This window comes from Lampetra fluviatilis, chromosome 68 (assembly GCF_964198595.1).
Source record: "Lampetra fluviatilis chromosome 68, kcLamFluv1.1, whole genome shotgun sequence".
NCBI lineage: Eukaryota > Metazoa > Chordata > Hyperoartia > Petromyzontiformes > Petromyzontidae > Lampetra > Lampetra fluviatilis.
The window spans coordinates 4,482,889-4,505,077 of NC_136342.1; the positions used below are offsets into that span (position 1 = coordinate 4,482,889).

The 22,189-nt window shown below is 49.3% G+C and overlaps 1 protein-coding gene across 1 annotated transcript in view; it reads right to left on the minus strand.

Moving 5' to 3' along the window:
* Nucleotides 1-22,189, minus strand: part of LOC144952541 (LIM homeobox transcription factor 1-beta-like) — a 174,296-nt gene that overhangs the window by 119,179 nt on the left and 32,928 nt on the right. The window contains exon 2 of the mRNA XM_078882991.1: nucleotides 9,023-9,197. Within this exon, the coding sequence (XP_078739117.1) occupies nucleotides 9,023-9,197 (175 nt within the window). The remainder of the gene's footprint in view (nucleotides 1-9,022; nucleotides 9,198-22,189) is intronic.

The window sequence follows — 22,189 nt, forward strand, 5'->3', positions numbered from 1 at the left end:
GGTGGTAGTCTCTACCAGTGATGAGCGGTAGTCTCTACCAGTGATGGGTGGTAGTCTCTACCAGTGATGAGCGGTAGTCTCTACCAGTGATGGGTGGTAGTCTCTACCAGTGATGAGTGGTAGTCTCTACCAGTGATGGGTGGTAGTCTCTACCAGTGATGGGTGGTAGTCTCTACCAGTGATGAGCGGTAGTCTCTACCATTGATGGGTGGTAGTCTCTACCAGTGATGAGCGGTAGTCTCTACCAGTGATGGGTGGTAGTCTCTACCAGTGATGAGTGGTAGTCTCTACCAGTGATGGGTGGTAGTCTCTACCAGTGATGGGTGGTAGTCTCTACCAGTGATGAGCGGTAGTCTCTACCAGTGATGAGCGGTAGTCTCTACCAGTGATGGGCGGTAGTCTCTACCAGTGATGGGTGGTAATCTCTACCAGTGATGGGTGGTAGTCTCTACCAGTGATGAGTGGTAGTCTCTACCAGTGATGAGTGGTAGTCTCTACCAGTGATGAGTGGTAGTCTCTACTAGTGATGAGTGGTAGTCTCTACTAGTGATGAGTGGTAGTCTCTACCAGTGATGGGTGGTAGTCTCTACCAGTGATGAGTGGTAGTCTCTACTAGTGATGAGTGGTAGTCTCTACCAGTGAGGGGTGGTAGTCTCTACCAGTGAGGGGCGGTAGTCTCTACCAGTGATGGGTGGTAGTCTCTACCAGTGATGGGCGGTAGTCTCTACCAGTGATTGGTGGTAGTCTCTACCAGTGATGGGTGGTAGTCTCTAACAGTGATGGGTGGTAGTCTCTACCAGTGATTGGTAGTAGTCTCTACCAGTGATGGGTGGTAGTCTCTACCAGTGAGGGGCGGTAGTCTCTACCAGTGATGGGTGGTAGTCTCTACCAGTGATGGGTGGTAGTCTCTATCAGTGATGGGTGGTAGTCTCTACCAGTGATGGGTGGTAGTCTCTACCAGTGATGGGCGGTAGTCTCTTCCAGTGAGGGGCGATAGTCTCTACCAGTGAGGGGCGGTAGTCTCTACCAGTGATGGGTGGTAGTCTCTACCAGTGATGGGTGGTAGTCTCTACAGTGATGGGTGGTAGTCTCTACCAGTGATGGGCGGTAGTCTCTACCAGTGATGGGTGGTAGTCTCTACCAGTGATGGGTGGTAGTCTCTACCAGTGAGGGGCGGTAGTCTCTACCAGTGATGGGTGGTAGTCTCTACCAGTGATGGGTGGTAGTCTCTACCAGTGATGGGTGGTAGTCTCTAGCAGTGATGGGTGGTAGTCTCTACCAGTGATGGGTGGTAGTCTCTACCAGTGAGGGGCGGTAGTCTCTACCAGTGAGGGGCGGTAGTCTCTACCAGTGATGGGCGGTAGTCTCTACCAGTGATGGGTGGTAGTCTCTACCAGTGATGGGTGGTAGTCTCTACCAGTGATGGGTGGTAGTCTCTATTAGTGATGAGTGGTAGTCTCTACCAGTGATGGGTGGTAGTCTCTACCAGTGATGGGTGGTAGTCTCTACTAGTGATGAGTGGTAGTCTCTACCAGTGATGGGTGGTAGTCTCTACCAGTGAGGGGCGGTAGTCTCTACCAGTGATGGGTGGTAGTCTCTACCAGTGATGGGTGGTAGTCTCTACCAGTGATGGGTGGTAATCTCTACCAGTGATGGGTGGTAGTCTCTACCAGTGAGGGGCGATAGTCTCTACCAGTGATGGGTGGTAGTCTCTACCAGTGATGGGTGGTAGTCTCTACCAGTGATGGGTGGTAGTCTCTACCAGTGAGGGGTGGTAGTCTCTACCAGTGATGGGTGGTAGTCTCTACCAGTGATGGGTGGTAGTCTCTACCAGTGATGGGTGGTAGTCTATACCAGTGATGGGTGGTAGTCTCTACCAGTGAGGGGCGGTAGTCTCTACCAGTGATGGGCGGTAGTCTCTACCAGTGATGGGTGGTAGTCTCTACCAGTGATGGGTGGTAGTCTCTACCAGTGATGGGTGGTAGTCTCTACCAGTGATGGGTGGTAGTCTCTACCAGTGATGGGTGGTAGTCTCTACTAGTGATGGGTGGTAGTCTCTAAAAGTGAGGGGCGGTAGTCTCTACCAGTGAGGGGTGGTAGTCTCTACCAGTGATGGGTGGTAGTCTCTACCAGTGATGGGTGGTAGTCTCTACCAGTGATGGGTGGTAGTCTATACCAGTGATGGGTGGTAGTCTCTACCAGTGAGGGGCGGTAGTCTCTACCAGTGATGGGCGGTAGTCTCTACCAGTGATGGGTGGTAGTCTCTACCAGTGATGGGTGGTAGTCTCTACCAGTGATGGGTGGTAGTCTCTACCAGTGATGGGTGGTAGTCTCTACCAGTGATGGGTGGTAGTCTCTACTAGTGATGAGTGGTAGTCTCTACTAGTGATGAGTGGTAGTCTCTACCAGTGAGGGGCAGTAGTCTCTACCAGTGATGGGTGGTAGTCTCTACCAGTGATGAGTGGTAGTCTCTACCAGTGATGGGTGGTAGTCTCTACCAGTGATGGGTGGTAGTCTCTACCAGTGATGGGTGGTAGTCTCTATCAGTGATGGGCGGTAGTCTCTACCAGTGATGGGTGGTAGTCTCTACCAGTGATGGGTGGTGGTCTCTATCAGTGATGGGCGGTAGTCTCTACCAGTGATGGGTGGGTAGTCTCTACCAGTGATGGGCGGTAGTCTCTACCAGTGATGGGTGGTAGTCTCTACCAGTGATGGGTGGTAGTCTCTACCAGTGATGGGTGGTAGTCTCTACCAGTGATGGGCGGTAGTCTCTACCAGTGATGGGCGGTAGTCTCTACCAGTGATGAGTGGTAGTCTCTACCAGTGATGGGTGGTAGTCTCTACCAGTGATGGGCGGTAGTCTCTACCAGTGATGAGCGGTAGTCTCTACCAGTGATGGGTGGTAGTCTCTACCAGTGATGGGTGGTAGTCTCTACCAGTGATGGGTGGTAGTCTCTACCAGTGATGGGTGGTAGTCTCTACTAGTGATGGGTGGTAGTCTCTACCAGTGATGGGTGGTAGTCTCTACCAGTGATGGGTGGTAGTCTCTACCAGTGATGGGTGGTAGTCTCTACCAGTGATGGGTGGTAGTCTCTACCAGTGAGGGGCGGTAGTCTCTACCAGTGATGGGCGGTAGTCTCTATCAGTGATGGGTGGTAGTCTCTACCAGTGATGGGTGGTAGTCTCTACCAGTGATGGGCGGTAGTCTCTACCAGTGATGGGTGGTAGTCTCTACCAGTGATGGGCGGTAGTCTCTACCAGTGATGGGTGGTAGTCTCTACCAGTGATGGGCGGTAGTCTCTACCAGTGATTGGTGGTAGTCTCTACCAGTGAGGGGTGGTAGTCTCTACCAGTGATGGGTGGTAGTCTCTACCAGTGATGGGTGGTAGTCTCTACCAGTGATGGGTGGTAGTCTCTAACAGTGATGGGTGGTAGTCTCTACTAGTGATGGGTGGTAGTCTCTACCAGTGATGGGTGGTAGTCTCTACCAGTGATGGGTGGTAGTCTCTACCAGTGATGGGTGGTAGTCTCTACCAGTGATGGGTGGTAGTCTCTACCAGTGAGGGGCGGTAGTCTCTACCAGTGATGGGCGGTAGCCTCTACCTGTGATGGGTGGTAGTCTCTACCAGTGATGGGCGGTAGTCTCTACCAGTAATGGGTGGTAGTCTCTACCAGTGATGGGTGGTAGTCTCTACCAGTGAGGGGCGGTAGTCTCTACCAGTGATGGGCGGTAGCCTCTACCTGTGATGGGTGGTAGTCTCTACCAGTGATGGGCGGTAGTCTCTACCAGTGATGGGTGGTAGTCTCTACCAGTGATGGGTGGTAGTCTCTACCAGTGATGGGCGGTAGTCTCTACCAGTGATGGGCGGTAGTCTCTACCAGTGATGGGTGGTAGTCTCTACCAGTGATGGGCGGTAGTCTCTACCAGTGAGGGGCGGTAGTCTCTACCAGTGATGGGTGGTAGTCTCTACCAGTGATGGGCGGTAGTCTCTACCAGTGAGGGGCGGTAGTCTCTACCAGTGATGGGCGGTAGTCTCTACCAGTGATGGGCGGTAGTCTCTACCAGTGATGGGTGGTAGTCTCTACCAGTGATGGGCGGTAGTCTCTACCAGTGATGGGTGGTAGTCTCTACCAGTGATGGGCGGTAGTCTCTACCAGTGAGGAGCGGTAGTCTCTACCAGTGATGGGTGGTAGTCTCTACCAGTGATGGGCGGTAGTCTCTACCAGTGAGGGGCGGTAGTCTCTACCAGTGATGGGCGGTAGTCTCTACCAGTGATGGGCGGTAGTCTCTACCAGTGATGGGTGGTAGTCTCTACCATTGATGGGTGGTAGTCTCTCCCCTCAAGCAGAATATTAGTGCTGGATACACCCCAATTTGCAAAAATGTGATTTGTAACTTTGATCCTGAGCTGTGTATCTTTGGTTCAATGTCAATGTGCCAATTTATTGAGCGACTACGACTGTGAGTTGTTATCTTGGTGTGGTCTGGGACTGTTTTTGTCGTTGTTTTTGCTGCCTTGCCCAAGTTTGATCATTCAGACCTGTATCAGCAATGTATTTATTATCTATCTTTAGTGACTCATTCTTTCGGTAAAGCTATGCAGAAAAAAAGACATTAAATAATAGAATACGACATTTCGATTGCAAAACAAGCACCACCATCAGGTAGAACTAAATTTGAGAGAGAGACAAAACACAGACACCGAGACACATAGACAGACACACAAGCAGAGAGAGACAACAAAGATACACACAGAGAGAGAGACACACAGAGAGAGACATACAACATAGACACAGAGAGAGAGACACATAGAGACACAGAGACACACAACATAGACAAACAGAGAGAGACACACAGAACAGAGACACAGAGAGAGAGACACACAACATAGATAGACAGAGATCCAATGCCTCTGTGTCGAGGCCTTAAATATATTTAGTGATTAATCTTCTTGGTTCTTTCGGTAAAGTCACGTAGAAGGGAAATAATAAAATAATAAAAATAAAACAATAAAACAATTCTCACGACGTTTCGGCCACAACGCAAGCAGCCGTCCTCAGGTGAAAACCAGGTCTGTTGAGGCGACAGCGTCTGAATGAAACAGCACACGTGCTTGGAGCATATATATAAGCTGAGTTGGAAGGAGGGGAAAGGGCGCCTTGACAAATGAATATGCATATCAAGAGGCATTTAGCATATTTATGGGAAATGCAGGTATGTAATTAGTACTACTCATGCCCGTGCATTATGCAGGATTAGCAGCATTAAAGGGAAGGGATATGGGAAATGCAGGTATGTGATTAGTTCTACTTATGCCCGTGCATTAGGCAGGATTAGCAACATCAAAGGGGGGGGGGGGGGGATATGGGAAATGCAGGTATGTGATTAGTACTACTTATATCCGTGCATTATGCAGGATTAGCAGCATGAAAGGGAGGGGATAGGGGTAGCATTAATAAAGGGAAGGAGTGTTAATAGTATGTAGCTGCAGTAACTAAAACCACCATGTAAACAACTAAAGTATAAACTACATAGTATCAACAGTATACTAAATATACTCTACAATAAGCTGAGATACTAACAGTAAGTAATACATTATAATTCTACGTCGTAAAAAAATATATAATATGCTTCCATCTAAACTTTATTCTCTTACATCACACGAGTCTACACCGTACTATATACTGTCATAGACAAACCCAACATTAGATTATATACTGTATTGCTATAAGAATTCCCTCATCAAGACTCTATACCATAGAGCCCAATGCATATCCGACCAGGAACACATTGCCAGTGAACTCAAACACGTACGCCAAGCTACATCGCGTTATAATAATAATATAGAGGTAAAGCGCAGTCCGCGATAACACGTGAGATGCACAATGCAGGCCAAACAAGGACTGAGGGCATGTGGGGTAGCGTCTAGAAGCATCCAGCAGCATCCCAACGCCTCGTGGGACGATGATGCTACGCCGAGGCAGCCGCTATACAACCACCGCTTATTCAAACTCGCAGCGACGTAGTCTGCGACAACACCGCCAGATGATGCGTAGTAATGCAGGGCACAAACAAAGAGCGATGCATGTGTAGAGCAGCGTCTAGAAAGCAGCATCCAGCAGCATCGCAACACCTCGTTGGACGATGATGCTACGCCGAGGCAGCCGCTGTACAACCACCGCTTATTCACACTCGCAGCGACGTAGTCTGCGACAACACCGTGAGATGCATAGTACTGCAAGGCCTGAACAACGACCAAGGCGCGTGCGTAGAGTAGCGTCTACTAGAAGCAACATCCAGCAGCATCCCAACGCCTCTTACGATGACAACGGCGACGATGCTGCTGCACTGAGGCAGCAGCCGTCACGACCGCCGCGTGTTCCTACCCGCAGCGGACGTAGTTCCGTTCGCTCGATCGCGGCTAGCGCCGCGCCGCGAACCCGGCAAGAGACCCGAGTTCGATCCCCGCTCACGGACCGTGAACGGTGGCGAACTTTGGAAGTGGTCCTGAGCCTCCACTTGGGTCGACCCGTCTTCAAACGAGGACCTCGCGTCGCGTGCGGCGAACTTCCGAGTCCACGCCGATGCCGAATTTCCGATCCCGACAAAACGTTCGTGGCGTCGCACATAACCGATTCGCGTGACGGAAACCACCCGGCGTTACGGGAGAAAAACATGCTACTTTTCCTACCACACAAGATCGAAGACAAAGACCCATGCTGCCTGTGTAGCCCTTAACAGACTGTCGGGGCAAGTGCTGTTAGCGAGTAGCAGCACCACCGATCCCCATACACAAAGACAAAGATCCCCCGTGTAGCCCTAACAGACTGTGGGGGCAAGTGATGTTAGCGAGTAGCAGCAGCAGCAGCAACCTATGAAGGCTGTTGGCACTGTGGCACACGAGGGGGTGTGTGGCCAGCACCACGCCCAGCCGCCTTTGTCTCCCACCGCAGTGGCGATGTTCACTACGCTACACTGCTACACCAGGTACTCATTCGAGGCTGAGTCGACCTAGAGGAGGCCCAGGACCGGTTCAGAGAATGGTCACTGGTGGTATTTGCGGTGAGCGGTAATTGAACCCGGGTCGCCGGGTTCATAACACAGACACAGAGACACACACAGACAAAGACACACCCAAACACACGGACAAAGAAACACCCAGACTCTACTACGCCACACCGCTACACCAGGCACTCATCTGAGGCTGAGTCGACCTAGGGGAGGCCCAGGACCGGTTCAGAGAATGGTCACTGGTGGTGTTCGCCGTGAGCGGGAATCGAACCCGGGTCACCGGGTTCATAACACAGTACAGAGACACACACAGACAAAGACACACCCAGACTCTACTACGCCACACCGCTACACCAGGCACTCATCTGAGGCTGAGTCGACCTAGGGGAGGAGGCCCAGGACCGGCTCAGAGACACAGAGACACACACAGACAAAGACACACCCAAACGTACGGACAAAGACACACCCAGACTCTACTACACCACACCGCTACACCAGGCACTCATCTGAGGCTGAGTCGACCTAGGGGAGGAGGCCCAGGACCGGCTCAGAGACACAGAGACACACACAGACAAAGACACACCCAAACACACGGACAAAGACACACTCAGACTCTACTACACCACACCGCTACACCAGGCACTCATCTGAGGCTGAGTCGACCTAGGGGAGGAGGCCCAGGACCGGCTCAGAGACACAGAGACACACACAGACAAAGACACACCCAAACACACGGACAAAGACACACCCAGACTCTACTACACCACACCGCTAGACCAGGCACTCATCTGAGGCTGAGTCGACCTAGGGGAGGAGGCCCAGGACCGGCTCAGAGACACAGAGACATACACAGACAAAGACACACCCAAACACACGGACAAAGACACACCCAGACTCTACTACACCACACCGCTACACCAGGCACTCATCTGAGGCTGAGTCGACCTAGGGGAGGAGGCCCAGGACTGCCTCTGACAATCGCCACCGATGACAACCGCCGCCCACCAACGGGTCGAGATGACCTATCGGCCAACGCGGGTAGAGGCTAGCGGCCATCACTAGTGGAGGCTACCGGCTAGAGAGGGGGACTACCTCCATGGGTAGAGAGCTCGGACGGGGTCAGAGGGTCCCCGACACCTCGAGTAAGAGAGCGACAAAGACAAAGATCGTTCGCACGCTGTTTGGCAACACTAAAATGAGCGTTTTGCCAGCCCGAGAGAATTCGGTGCGAGAGAAACGAGGCCCCGTGACACACAAGAGAGCAATCCCCGCCAATTTCTCCCATTTGATGGGGTCTATCAGTAAAAATGTTGACTTTTTTTGAGTGCACGTGCAAATCTGCTGTAAAAGCCTGCGGAAGTTTCATGGCGTTCGTGAGATATTTGGCAACACTAAAATGAGCGTTTTCCCAGCCCGAGGGAATTCGGTGCGAGAGAAACGAGGCCCCGTGACACACAAGAGAGCCTTCGGTAGACTTGTTGGGGCAAGTTCAAGTTCAAGTTCATGTATTTGGTGTAGCCCTGTGAGCCATTCGGCTCTTGAATCGGGTGCAACCGCAACAAACAAAAAACTAAAACACGAACATAAAACATCTTAAAGTGACTATGTGACTAAGTGCAAACAGAAAATTCAAGAAAAGACAGCAAAATATTGCAGAAAAAAACACCGTACACCAACGCTGTGTGCAAAAATCCCAGTGGGATGCAAGTCAAACAACAATAACAACAACAACCACAAGACAACTTAGATTAAGGCCATCAGTCCAACTCTGTACTACAACAAACAAACATGGCCAAACCAATACACTTTTCGAAATCACCAAAATAAAGCCACGAAAGCAAATGAAACAGCAATCGTAGGAACTGACGGAATTTTCACAATAAATGGCCGACGGAGAGCGGCGGCAGCCATGACACTGTGACGCACGTGCGAGGGGTGGGTGGGTGGGGTGTGGGTTGGCCCCCCCCCCACCTCTACCCCACCCCCCACACTCCCCCCCCACCCCCCCACCTGTGGTAGTCGCGCTTGCAGTAGAGGCGTCGGTCCCGGCAGTAGCACAAGTGGGTGAGCGGCTCGAGGCAGCAGCAGCAGTGGAGGCAGCGCTCGTGCCAGAGGGCCCCGTCGGCACGCAGCAGGAAGCGGTCGCTGATTGGCCGGGAGCAGCCCTGGCAGACGGCGGGGTCGCCTGCGCGGGCGAGGGGGGGGGCAATGGGGGGCAATGGGTGGGGCGGGGGAGAGAGTGACCCCGTTGGGATGGCTCGTTCGCTCGGCTGCTGTGGACAGGTGGTGTAGAGGGGAGGGGAGGAGGGAGGAGGAGGGGGGAGGAGGAGGGGAGGAGGGAGGAGGGGGGTGGGGGGAGAAGGGAGGGGGAGGAGGGGGGAGGAGGCTCGTGAAAAACGCTGCTGCGTTTGCTGCTCGGCAGTGCGGTGCGGATAAAACGTAGCGAGTTGGCACGGCAGGGGGCACAGGTGGTGCATCTGCCAGTCATCTCAGTCAGTCAACCCGTGGCACCTGCAGGGTCTGTCCCGTGACCTCATGCACCTAGCCTGGCACAGCAGGGGGTACAGCTGGTGGTGCATCTGACAGTCATCTCAATCAGTCAACACGTGGCACCTGCAGGGTCTGTCCCGTGACCTCATGCACCTAGCCTGGCACAGCAGGGGGTACAGCTGGTGGTGCATCTGACAGTCATCTCAGTCAGGTCAACCCGTGGCACCTGCAGGGTCTGTCCCGTGACCTCATGCACCTAGCCTGGCACAGTAGGGGGCACAGATGGTGCATCTGCCGGTCATCTTTCTTTCTCCTTCCCAACATTTGTGAGTGAGCGATGCTCCTTCGTAACATTTGTGAGTGAGTGAGCGATGCTCCTTCCTGACATTTGTGAGTGAGTGAGTGAGCGATGCTCCTTCGTAACATTTGTGAGCGAGTGAGTGATGCTCCTTCCTAACATTTGTGAGTGAGTGAGCGATGCTCCTTCGTAACATTTGTGAGCGAGTGAGTGATGCTCCTTCCTAACATTTGTGAGTGAGTGAGCGATGCTCCTTCGTAACATTTGTGAGCGAGTGAGTGATGCTCCTTCCTAACATTTGTGAGTGAGCGAGTGATGCTCCTTCCTAACATTTGTGAGTGAGCGAGTGATGCTCCTTCCTAACATTTGTGAGCGAGTGAGTGATGCTCCTTCCTAACATTTGTGAGTGAGTGAGTGAGCGATGCTCCTTCCTAACATTTGTGAGCGAGTGAGCGATGCTCCTTCCCAACATTTGTGAGTGAGTGAGTGATGCTCCTTCCCAACATTTGTGAGTGAGTGAGTGATGCTCCTTCCCAACATTTGTGAGTGAGCGAGTGAGCGATGCTCCTTTCTAACATTTGTGAGTGAGTGAGTGAGTGATGCTCCTTCCTAACATTTGTGAGTGAGTGAGCGATGCTCCTTCCTAACATTTGTGAGTGAGTGAGTGAGTGATTCTCCTTCCTAACATTTGTGAGTGAGTGAGTGAGCGATGCTCCTTCCTAACATTAGTGAGTGAGCGAGTGAGCGATGCTCCTTCCTAACATTTGTGAGTGAGTGAGTGAGTGATGCTCCTTCCTAACATTTGTGAGTGAGTGAGTGAGCGATGCTCCTTCCTAACATTTGTGAGTGAGTGAGTGAGCGATGCTCCTTCCTAACATTTGTGAGTGAGTGAGTGATGCTCCTTCCTAACATTTGTGAGTGAGTGAGTGAGCGATGCTCCTTCCTAACATTTGTGAGTGAGTGAGCGATGCTCCTTCCTAACATTTGTGAGTGAGTGAGCGAGTGATGCTCCTTCCTAACATTTGTGAGTGAGTGAGTGAGCGATGCTCCTTCCTAACATTCGTGAGTGAGCGAGTGATGCTCCTTCCTAACATTCGTGAGTGAGCGATGCTCCTTCCTAACATTTGTGAGTGAGTGAGTGAGCGATGCTCCTTCCTAACATTTGTGAGTGAGTGAGTGAGCGATGCTCCTTCCTAACATTCGTGAGTGAGCGATGCTCCTTCCTAACATTTGTGAGTGAGTGAGTGAGCGATGCTCCTTCCTAACATTTGTGAGTGAGTGAGTGAGCGATGCTCCTTCCTAACATTTGTGAGTGAGTGAGTGAGCGATGCTCCTTCCTAACATTCGTGAGTGAGTGAGCGATGCTCCTTCCTAACATTTGTGAGTGAGTGAGTGAGCGATGCTCCTTCCTAACATTCGTGAGTGAGTGAGTGAGCGATGCTCCTTCCTAACATTTGTGAGTGAGTGAGTGAGCGATGCTCCTTCCTAACATTTGTGAGTGAGTGAGTGAGCGATGCTCCTTCCTAACATTTGTGAGTGAGTGAGTGAGCGATGCTCCTTCCCAACATTTGTGAGTGAGTGAGTGATGCTCCTTCCTAACATTTGTGAGTGAGTGAGCGATGCTCCTTCCTAACATTTGTGAGTGAGTGAGTGAGTGATTCTCCTTCCTAACATTTGTGAGTGAGCGAGTGAGCGATGCTCCTTCCTAACATTTGTGAGTGAGTGAGCGATGCTCCTTCCTAACATTTGCGAGTGAGTGAGTGATGCTCCTTCCTAACATTTGTGAGTGAGTGAGTGAGTGAGTGATGCTCCTTCCTAACATTTGTGAGTGAGTGAGCGATGCTCCTTCCTAACATTTGTGAGTGAGTGAGTGAGCGATGCTCCTTCCTAACATTTGTGAGTGAGCGAGTGAGCGATGCTCCTTCCTAACATTTGTGAGTGAGTGAGCGATGCTCCTTCCTAACATTTGTGAGTGAGTGAGTGATGCTCCTTCCTAACATTTGTGAGTGAGTGAGTGATGCTCCTTCCTAACATTTGTGAGTGAGTGAGTGAGCGATGCTCCTTCCTAACATTTGTGAGTGAGTGAGCGAGTGATGCTCCTTCCTAACATTTGTGAGTGAGTGAGCGAGTGATGCTCCTTCCTAACATTTGTGAGTGAGTGAGTGAGCGATGCTCCTTCCTAACATTTGTGAGTGAGCGAGTGATGCTCCTTCCTAACATTTGTGAGTGAGTGAGTGAGCGATGCTCCTTCCTAACATTTGTGAGTGAGTGAGTGATGTTCCTTCCTAACATTTGTGAGTGAGTGAGTGATGCTCCTTCCTAACATTTGTGAGTGAGTGAGTGAGCGATGCTCCTTCCTAACATTTGTGAGTGAGTGAGCGAGTGATGCTCCTTCCTAACATTTGTGAGTGAGTGAGTGAGCGATGCTCCTTCCTAACATTCGTGAGTGAGCGAGTGATGCTCCTTCCTAACATTTGTGAGTGAGTGAGTGAGCGATGCTCCTTCCTAACATTTGTGAGTGAGTGAGTGAGTGATGCTCCTTCCTAACATTTGTGAGTGAGTGAGTGAGTGAGCGATGCTCCTTCCTAACATTTGTGAGTGAGTGAGCGAGTGATGCTCCTTCCTAACATTTGTGAGTGAGTGAGTGAGCGATGCTCCTTCCTAACATTCGTGAGTGAGCGATGCTCCTTCCTAACATTTGTGAGTGAGTGAGTGAGCGATGCTCCTTCCTAACATTTGTGAGTGAGTGAGTGAGCGATGCTCCTTCCTAACATTCGTGAGTGAGTGAGTGAGCGATGCTCCTTCCTAACATTTGTGAGTGAGTGAGTGAGCGATGCTCCTTCCTAACATTTGTGAGTGAGCGAGTGAGCGATGCTCCTTCCTAACATTTGTGAGTGAGTGAGCGATGCTCCTTCCTAACATTTGTGAGTGAGTGAGTGAGTGAGCGATGCTCCTTCCTAACATTTGTGAGTGAGTGAGTGATGCTCCTTCCTAACATTTGTGAGTGAGTGAGTGAGCGATGCTCCTTCCTAACATTTGTGAGTGAGTGAGTGAGTGATGCTCCTTCCTAACATTTGTGAGTGAGTGAGTGAGTGATGCTCCTTCCTAACATTTGTGAGCGAGTGAGCGATGCTCCTTCCTAACATTTGTGAGCGAGTGAGTGAGTGATGCTCCTTCCTAACATTTGTGAGTGAGTGAGTGAGTGATGCTCCTTCCTAACATTTGTGAGTGAGTGAGTGAGTGATGCTCCTTCCTAACATTTGTGAGTGAGTGAGCGATGCTCCTTCCTAACATTTGTGAGTGAGTGAGCGAGTGATGCTCCTTCCTAACATTTGTGAGCGAGTGAGCGATGCTCCTTCCTAACATTTGTGAGTGAGTGAGTGATGCTCCTTCCTAACATTTGTGAGTGAGTGAGTGAGTGATGCTCCTTCCTAACATTAGTGAGTGAGTGAGTGATGCTCCTTCCTAACATTTGTGAGTGAGTGAGTGAGTGATGCTCCTTCCTAACATTTGTGAGTGAGTGAGCGATGCTCCTTCCTAACATTTGTGAGTGAGCGAGTGAGTGATGCTCCTTCCTAACATTTGTGAGTGAGTGAGTGATGCTCCTTCCCAACATTTGTGAGTGAGTGAGTGAGTGATGCTCCTTCCTAGCATTTGTGAGTGAGTGAGTGTTGCTCCTTCCTAACATTTGTGAGTGAGTGAGTGTTGCTCCTTCCTAACATTAGTGAGTGAGTGATGCTCATTGCTAACATTTGTGAGTGAGCGAGTGAGTGATGCTCCTTCCTAACATTTGTGAGTGAGTGAGCGAGCGATGCTCCTTCCTAACATTTGTGAGTGAGTGAGTGAGTGATGCTCCTTCCTAACATTAGTGAGTGAGTGAGAGATGCTCATTGCTAACATTTGTGAGTGAGCGAGTGAGTGATGCTCCTTCCTAACATTTGTGAGTGAGTGAGCGAGCGATGCTCCTTCCTAACATTTGTGAGTGAGTGAGTGAGTGATGCTCCCTCCTAACATTTGTGAGTGAGTGAGTGATGCTCCCTACTAACATTTGTGAGTGAGTGAGTGATGCTCCTTCCTAACATTTGCGAGCGAGTGAGCGATGCTCCTTCCTAACATTTGTGAGTGAGTGAGTGATGCTCCTTCCTAACATTTGTGAGTGAGTGAGTGAGTGATGCTCCTTCCTAACATTTGTGAGTGAGTGAGTGAGCGATGCTCCTTCCTAACATTTGTGAGTGAGTGAGTGAGCGATGCTCCTTCCTAACATTTGTGAGTGAGTGAGTGAGTGATGCTCCTTCCTAACATTTGTGAGTGAGTGAGTGAGTGATGCTCCTTCCTAACATTTGTGAGTGAGCGAGTGAGCGATGCTCCTTCCTAACATTAGTGAGTGAGTGAGTGATGCTCCTTCCTAACATTTGTGAGTGAGTGAGCGATGCTCCTTCCTAACATTAGTGAGTGAGTGAGTGATGCTCCTTCCTAACATTTGTGAGTGAGTGAGCGATGCTCCTTCCTAACATTTGTGAGTGAGTGAGTGAGCGATGCTCCTTCCTAACATTTGTGAGTGAGTGAGTGATGCTCCTTCCTAACATTAGTGAGCGAGTGAGCGATGCTCCTTCCTAACATTTGTGAGTGAGCGAGTGAGTGATGCTCCTTCCTAACATTTGTGAGTGAGCGAGTGAGTGATGCTCCTTCCTAACATTTGTGAGTGAGTGAGTGATGCTCCTTCCTAACATTTGTGAGTGAGCGAGTGAGTGATGCTCCTTCCTAACATTAGTGAGTGAGCGAGTGATGCTCCTTCCTAACATTTGTGAGTGAGCGAGTGAGTGATGCTCCTTCCTAACATTAGTGAGCGAGTGAGTGATGCTCCTTCCTAACATTTGTGAGTGAGCGAGTGATGCTCCTTCCTAACATTTGTGAGTGAGTGATGCTCCTTCCTAACATTTGTGAGTGAGCGAGTGATGCTCCTTCCTAACATTTGCGAGTGAGTGAGCGATGCTCCTTCCTAACATTTGTGAGTGAGTGAGTGAGCGATGCTCCTTCCTAACATTTGTGAGTGAGTGAGTGAGCGATGCTCCTTCCTAACATTTGTGAGTGAGTGAGTGAGTGATGCTCCTTCCTAACATTTGTGAGTGAGTGAGCGAGCGATGCTCCTTCCTAACATTTGTGAGTGAGCGAGTGATGCTCCTTCCTAACATTTGTGAGTGAGTGAGTGATGCTCCTTCCTAACATTTGTGAGTGAGTGAGCGATGCTCCTTCCTGACATTTGTGAGTGAGTGAGTGATGCTCCTTCCTGACATTTGTGAGTGAGTGAGTGATGCTCCTTCCTAACATTTGTGAGTGAGTGAGTGAGTGAGCGATGCTCCTTCCTAACATTTGTGAGTGAGTGAGTGAGTGATGCTCCTTCCTAACATTTGTGAGTGAGCGAGTGAGTGATGCTCCTTCCTAACATTTGTGAGTGAGTGAGTGAGCGATGCTCCTTCCCAACATTTGTGAGTGAGTGAGCGATGCTCCTTCCCAACATTTGTGAGTGAGTGAGCGATGCTCCTTCCCAACATTTGTGAGTGAGTGAGCGATGCTCCTTCCCAACATTTGTGAGCGAGTGAGTGAGCGATGCTCCTTCCTAACATTTGTGAGCGAGTGAGTGAGCGATGCTCCTTCCCAACATTTGTGAGTGAGTGAGTGATGCTCCTTCCTAACATTTGTGAGTGAGCGAGTGATGCTCCTTCCTAACATTTGTGAGTGAGTGAGTGAGCGATGCTCCTTCCTAACATTTGTGAGCGAGTGAGCGATGCTCCTTCCTAACATTTGTGAGTGAGTGAGTGAGCGATGCTCCTTCCTAACATTTGTGAGTGAGTGAGTGAGTGATGCTCCTTCCTAACATTTGTGAGTGAGTGAGTGAGCGATGCTCCTTCCTAACATTTGTGAGTGAGTGAGTGAGCGATGTTCCGTCCTAACATTTGTGAGTGAGCGAGCGATGCTCCTTCCTAACATTTGTGAGTGAGCGAGCGATGCTCCTTCCTAACATTTGTGAGTGAGTGAGTGAGTGATGCTCCTTGCTAACATTTGTGAGTGAGTGAGTGAGTGATGCTCCTTCCTAACATTTGTGAGTGAGTGAGTGAGCGATGCTCCTTCCTAACATTAGTGAGTGAGTGAGTGATGCTCCTTGCTAACATTTGTGAGTGAGCGAGCGATGCTCCTTCCTAACAATTGTGAGTGAGTGAGTGATGCTCCTTGCTAACATTTGTGAGTGAGTGAGTGATGCTCCTTACTAACATTAGTGAGTGAGTGAGTGATGCTCCTTGCTAACATTTGTGAGTGAGCGAGCGATGCTCCTTCCTAACATTTGTGAGTGAGTGAGTGAGTGATGCTCCTTCCTAACATTTGTGAGTGAGCGAGTGAGCGATGCTCCTTCCTAACATTCGTGAGTGAGTGAGTGAGCGATGCTCCTTCCTAACATTTGTGAGTGAGTGAGTGAGTGATGCTCCTTCCTAACATTTGTGAGTGAGTGAGCGAGCGATGCTCCTTCCTAACATTTGTGAGTGAGCGAGTGAGCGATGCTCCTTCCTAACATTTGTGAGTGAGTGAGTGAGCGATGCTCCTTCCTAACATTTGTGAGTGAGTGAGTGAGCGATGCTCCTTCCTAACATTTGTGAGTGAGTGAGTGAGCGATGTTCCGTCCTAACATTTGTGAGTGAGCGAGCGATGCTCCTTCCTAACATTTGTGAGTGAGCGAGCGATGCTCCTTCCTAACATTTGTGAGTGAGCGAGTGAGCGATGCTCCTTCCTAACATTTGTGAGTGAGTGAGTGAGTGATGCTCCTTCCTAACATTTGTGAGTGAGTGAGTGAGTGATGCTCCTTCCTAACATTTGTGAGTGAGTGAGTGAGTGATGCTCCTTCCTAACATTTGTGAGTGAGTGAGTGAGTGATGCTCCTTCCTAACATTTGTGAGTGAGCGAGTGAGCGATGCTCCTTCCTAACATTCGTGAGTGAGTGAGTGAGCGATGCTCCTTCCTAACATTTGTGAGTGAGTGAGTGAGTGATGCTCCTTCCTAACATTTGTGAGTGAGTGAGCGAGCGATGCTCCTTCCTAACATTTGTGAGTGAGTGAGTGATGCTCCTTCCTAACATTTGTGAGTGAGTGAGCGAGCGATGCTCCTTCCTAACATTTGTGAGTGAGTGAGTGATGCTCCTTCCTAACATTTGTGAGTGAGTGAGCGAGCGATGCTCCTTCCTAACATTTGTGAGTGAGTGAGTGATGCTCCTTCCTAACATTTGTGAGTGAGTGAGTGAGTGATGCTCCTTCCTAACATTTGTGAGTGAGTGAGCGAGCGATGCTCCTTCCTAACATTTGTGAGTGAGTGAGTGATGCTCCTTCCTAACATTTGTGAGTGAGTGACGGATGCTCCTTCCTAACATTAGTGAGTGAGTGAGTGAGCGATGCTCCTTCCTAACATTTGTGAGTGAGCGAGCGATGCTCCTTCCTAACATTTGTGAGTGAGTGAGTGAGTGATGCTCCTTCCTAACATTTGTGAGTGAGTGAGCGAGCGATGCTCCTTCCTAACATTTGTGAGTGAGTGAGCGAGCGATGCTCCTTCCTAACATTTGTGAGTGAGTGAGTGAGCGATGCTCCTTTCTAACATTTGTGAGTGAGTGAGCGATGCTCCTTTCTAACATTTGTGAGTGAGTGAGTGATGCTCCTTCCTAACATTTGTGAGTGAGTGAGCGAGCGATGCTCCTTCCTAACATTAGTGAGTGAGTGAGCGAGCGATGCTCCTTCCTAACATTTGTGAGTGAGCGAGCGATGCTCCTTCCTAACATTTGTGAGTGAGTGAGTGAGTGATGCTCCTTCCTAACATTTGTGAGTGAGTGAGCGAGCGATGCTCCTTCCTAACATTTGTGAGTGAGTGAGCGAGCGATGCTCCTTCCTAACATTTGTGAGTGAGTGAGTGAGCGATGCTCCTTTCTAACATTTGTGAGTGAGTGAGCGATGCTCCTTTCTAACATTTGTGAGTGAGTGAGTGATGCTCCTTCCTAACATTTGTGAGTGAGTGAGCGAGCGATGCTCCTTCCTAACATTTGTGAGTGAGTGAGTGAGCGATGCTCCTTTCTAACATTTGTGAGTGAGTGAGCGATGCTCCTTTCTAACATTTGTGAGTGAGTGAGCGATGCTCCTTTCTAACATTTGTGAGTGAGTGAGTGATGCTCCTTCCTAACATTAGTGAGTGAGTGAGCGAGCGATGCTCCTTCCTAACATTTGTGAGTGAGTGAGCGATGCTCCTTTCTAACATTTGTGAGTGAGTGAGCGATGCTCCTTTCTAACATTTGTGAGTGAGTGAGCGATGCTCCTTCCTAACATTTGTGAGTGAGTGAGTGAGCGATGCTCCTTTCTAACATTTGTGAGTGAGTGAGCGATGCTCCTTTCTAACATTTGTGAGTGAGTGAGCGAGCGATGCTTTTTCCTAACATTTGTGAGTGAGTGAGTGAGCGATGCTCCTTTCTAACATTTGTGAGTGAGTGAGCGATGCTCCTTCCTAACATTTGTGAGTGAGTGAGTGAGCGATGCTCCTTTCTAACATTTGTGAGTGAGTGAGCGATGCGCCTTCCTAACATTTGTGAGTGAGTGAGTGAGCGATGCTCCTTCCTAACATTTGTGAGTGAGTGAGCGATGCTCCTTCCTAACATTTGTGAGTGAGTGAGTGAGTGATGCTCCTTCCTAACATTTGTGAGTGAGTGAGTGAGCGATGCTCCTTCCTAACATTTGTGAGTGAGTGAGTGAGTGATGCTCCTTCCTAACATTTGTGAGTGAGTGAGTGAGTGAGCGATGCTCCTTCCTAACATTTGTGAGTGAGTGAGTGAGTGAGCGATGCTCCTTCCTAACATTTGTGAGTGAGTGAGTGATGCTCCTTCCTAACATTTGTGAGTGAGCGAGTGATGCTCCTTCCTAACATTTGTGAGTGATTGAGTGATGCTCCTTCCTAACATTTGTGAGTGAGTGAGTGAGCGATGCTCCTTCCTAACATTTGTGAGTGAGTGAGTGAGCGATGCTCCTTCCTAACATTTGTGAGTGAGTGAGTGAGGGATGCTCCTTCCTAACATTTGTGAGTGAGTGAGTGAGCGATGCTCCTTCCTAACATTTGTGAGTGAGTGAGTGATGCTCCTTCCTAACATTTGTGAGTGAGTGAGTGAGTGAGGGATGCTCCTTCCTAACATTTGTGAGTGAGTGAGTGAGCGATGCTCCTTCCTAACATTTGTGAGTGAGTGAGTGATGCTCCTTCCTAACATTTGTGAGTGAGTGAGTGAGCGATGCTCCTTCCTAACATTTGTGAGTGAGTGAGTGATGCTCCTTCCTAACATTTGTGAGTGAGTGAGTGAGTGAGTGATGCTCCTTCCTAACATTTGTGAGCGAGTGAGTGATGCTCCTTCCTAACATTTGTGAGCGAGTGAGTGATGCTCCTTCCTAACATTTGTGAGTGAGTGAGCGAGCGATGCTCCTTCCTAACATTTGTGAGTGAGTGAGTGAGCGATGCTCCTTTCTAACATTTGTGAGTGAGTGAGCGATGCTCCTTTCTAACATTTGTGAGTGAGTGAGCGATGCTCCTTTCTAACATTTGTGAGTGAGTGAGTGATGCTCCTTCCTAACATTAGTGAGTGAGTGAGCGAGCGATGCTCCTTCCTAACATTTGTGAGTGAGTGAGCGATGCTCCTTTCTAACATTTGTGAGTGAGTGAGCGATGCTCCTTTCTAACATTTGTGAGTGAGTGAGCGATGCTCCTTCCTAACATTTGTGAGTGAGTGAGTGAGCGATGCTCCTTTCTAACATTTGTGAGTGAGTGAGCGATGCTCCTTTCTAACATTTGTGAGTGAGTGAGCGAGCGATGCTTTTTCCTAACATTTGTGAGTGAGTGAGTGAGCGATGCTCCTTTCTAACATTTGTGAGTGAGTGAGCGATGCTCCTTCCTAACATTTGTGAGTGAGTGAGTGAGCGATGCTCCTTTCTAACATTTGTGAGTGAGTGAGCGATGCGCCTTCCTAACATTTGTGAGTGAGTGAGTGAGCGATGCTCCTTCCTAACATTTGTGAGTGAGTGAGCGATGCTCCTTCCTAACATTTGTGAGTGAGTGAGTGAGTGATGCTCCTTCCTAACATTTGTGAGTGAGTGAGTGAGCGATGCTCCTTCCTAACATTTGTGAGTGAGTGAGTGAGTGATGCTCCTTCCTAACATTTGTGAGTGAGTGAGTGAGTGAGCGATGCTCCTTCCTAACATTTGTGAGTGAGTGAGTGAGTGAGCGATGCTCCTTCCTAACATTTGTGAGTGAGTGAGTGATGCTCCTTCCTAACATTTGTGAGTGAGCGAGTGATGCTCCTTCCTAACATTTGTGAGTGATTGAGTGATGCTCCTTCCTAACATTTGTGAGTGAGTGAGTGAGCGATGCTCCTTCCTAACATTTGTGAGTGAGTGAGTGAGCGATGCTCCTTCCTAACATTTGTGAGTGAGTGAGTGAGGGATGCTCCTTCCTAACATTTGTGAGTGAGTGAGTGAGCGATGCTCCTTCCTAACATTTGTGAGTGAGTGAGTGATGCTCCTTCCTAACATTTGTGAGTGAGTGAGTGAGGGATGCTCCTTCCTAACATTTGTGAGTGAGTGAGTGAGCGATGCTCCTTCCTAACATTTGTGAGTGAGTGAGTGATGCTCCTTCCTAACATTTGTGAGTGAGTGAGTGAGCGATGCTCCTTCCTAACATTTGTGAGTGAGTGAGTGATGCTCCTTCCTAACATTTGTGAGTGAGTGAGTGAGTGAGTGATGCTCCTTCCTAACATTTGTGAGCGAGTGAGTGATGCTCCTTCCTAACATTTGTGAGCGAGTGAGTGATGCTCCTTCCTAACATTTGTGAGTGAGTGAGTGAGTGATGCTCCTTCCTAACATTTGTGAGTGAGTGAGTGATGCTCCTTCCTAACATTTGTGAGCGAGTGAGTGATGCTCCTTCCTAACATTTGTGAGCGAGTGAGTGAGTGATGCTCCTTCCTAACATTTGTGAGTGAGTGAGTGATGCTCCTTCCTAACATTTGTGAGCGAGTGAGTGATGCTCCTTCCAAACATTTGTGAGCGAGTGAGTGAGTGATGCTCCTTCCTAACATTTGTGAGTGAGTGAGTGAGTGAGTGATGCTCCTTCCTAACATTAGTGAGTGAGTGAGTGAGCGATGCTCCTTCCTAACATTTGTGAGTGAGTGAGTGATGCTCCTTCCTAACATTTGTGAGTGAGTGAGTGATGCTCCTTCCGAACATTAGTGAGTGAGTGAGAGAGTGAGTGATGCTCCTTCCTAACATTTGTGAGTGAGTGAGTGAGTGATGCTCCTTCCTAACATTTGTGAGTGAGTGAGTGAGTGATGCTCCTTCCTAACATTTGTGAGTGAGTGAGTGATGTTCCTTCCTAACATTTGTGAGTGAGTGAGTGAGTTATGCTCCTTCCTAACATTTGTGAGTGAGTGAGTGAGTGATGCTCCTTCCTAACATTTGTGAGTGAGTGAGTGAGTGATGCTCCTTCCTAACATTTGTGAGTGAGTGAGTGATGCTCCTTCCTAACATTTGTGAGTGAGTGAGTGAGCGATGCTCCTTCCTAACATTTGTGAGTGAGTGAGTGAGTGATGCTCCTTCCTAACATTTGTGAGTGAGTGAGTGATGCTCCTTCCTAACATTAGTGAGTGAGTGAGTGAGTGATGCTCCTTCCTAACATTTGTGAGTGAGTGAGTGAGCGATGCTCCTTCCTAACATTAGTGAGTGAGCGAGTGAGTGATGCTCCTTCCTAACATTAGTGAGTGAGTGAGCGATGCTCCTTCCTAACATTAGTGAGTGAGCGAGTGAGTGATGCTCCTTCCTAACATTTGTGAGTGAGTGAGCGATGCTCCTTCCTAACATTAGTGAGTGAGCGAGTGAGCGATGCTCCTTCCTAACATTTGTGAGTGAGTGAGTGATGCTCCTTCCTAACATTTGTGAGCGAGTGAGTGAGTGATGCTCCTTCCTAACATTTGTGAGTGAGTGAGTGAGCGATGCTCCTTCCTAACATTTGTGAGCGAGTGAGTGAGCGATGCTCCTTCCTAACATTTGTGAGTGAGTGAGCGATGCTTCTTCCTAACATTTGTGAGCGAGTGAGTGAGCGATGCTCCTTCCTAACATTTGTGAGCGAGTGAGTGAGCGATGCTCCTTCCTAACATTTGTGAGTGAGTGAGCGAGCGATGCTTCTTCCTAACATTTGTGAGTGAGTGAGCGATGCTTCTTCCTAACATTTGTGAGCAAGTGAGTGATGCTCCTTCCTAACATTTGTGAGTGAGTGAGTGAGTGATGCTCCTTCCTAACATTTGTGAGTGAGTGAGTGATGCTCCTTCCTAACATTTG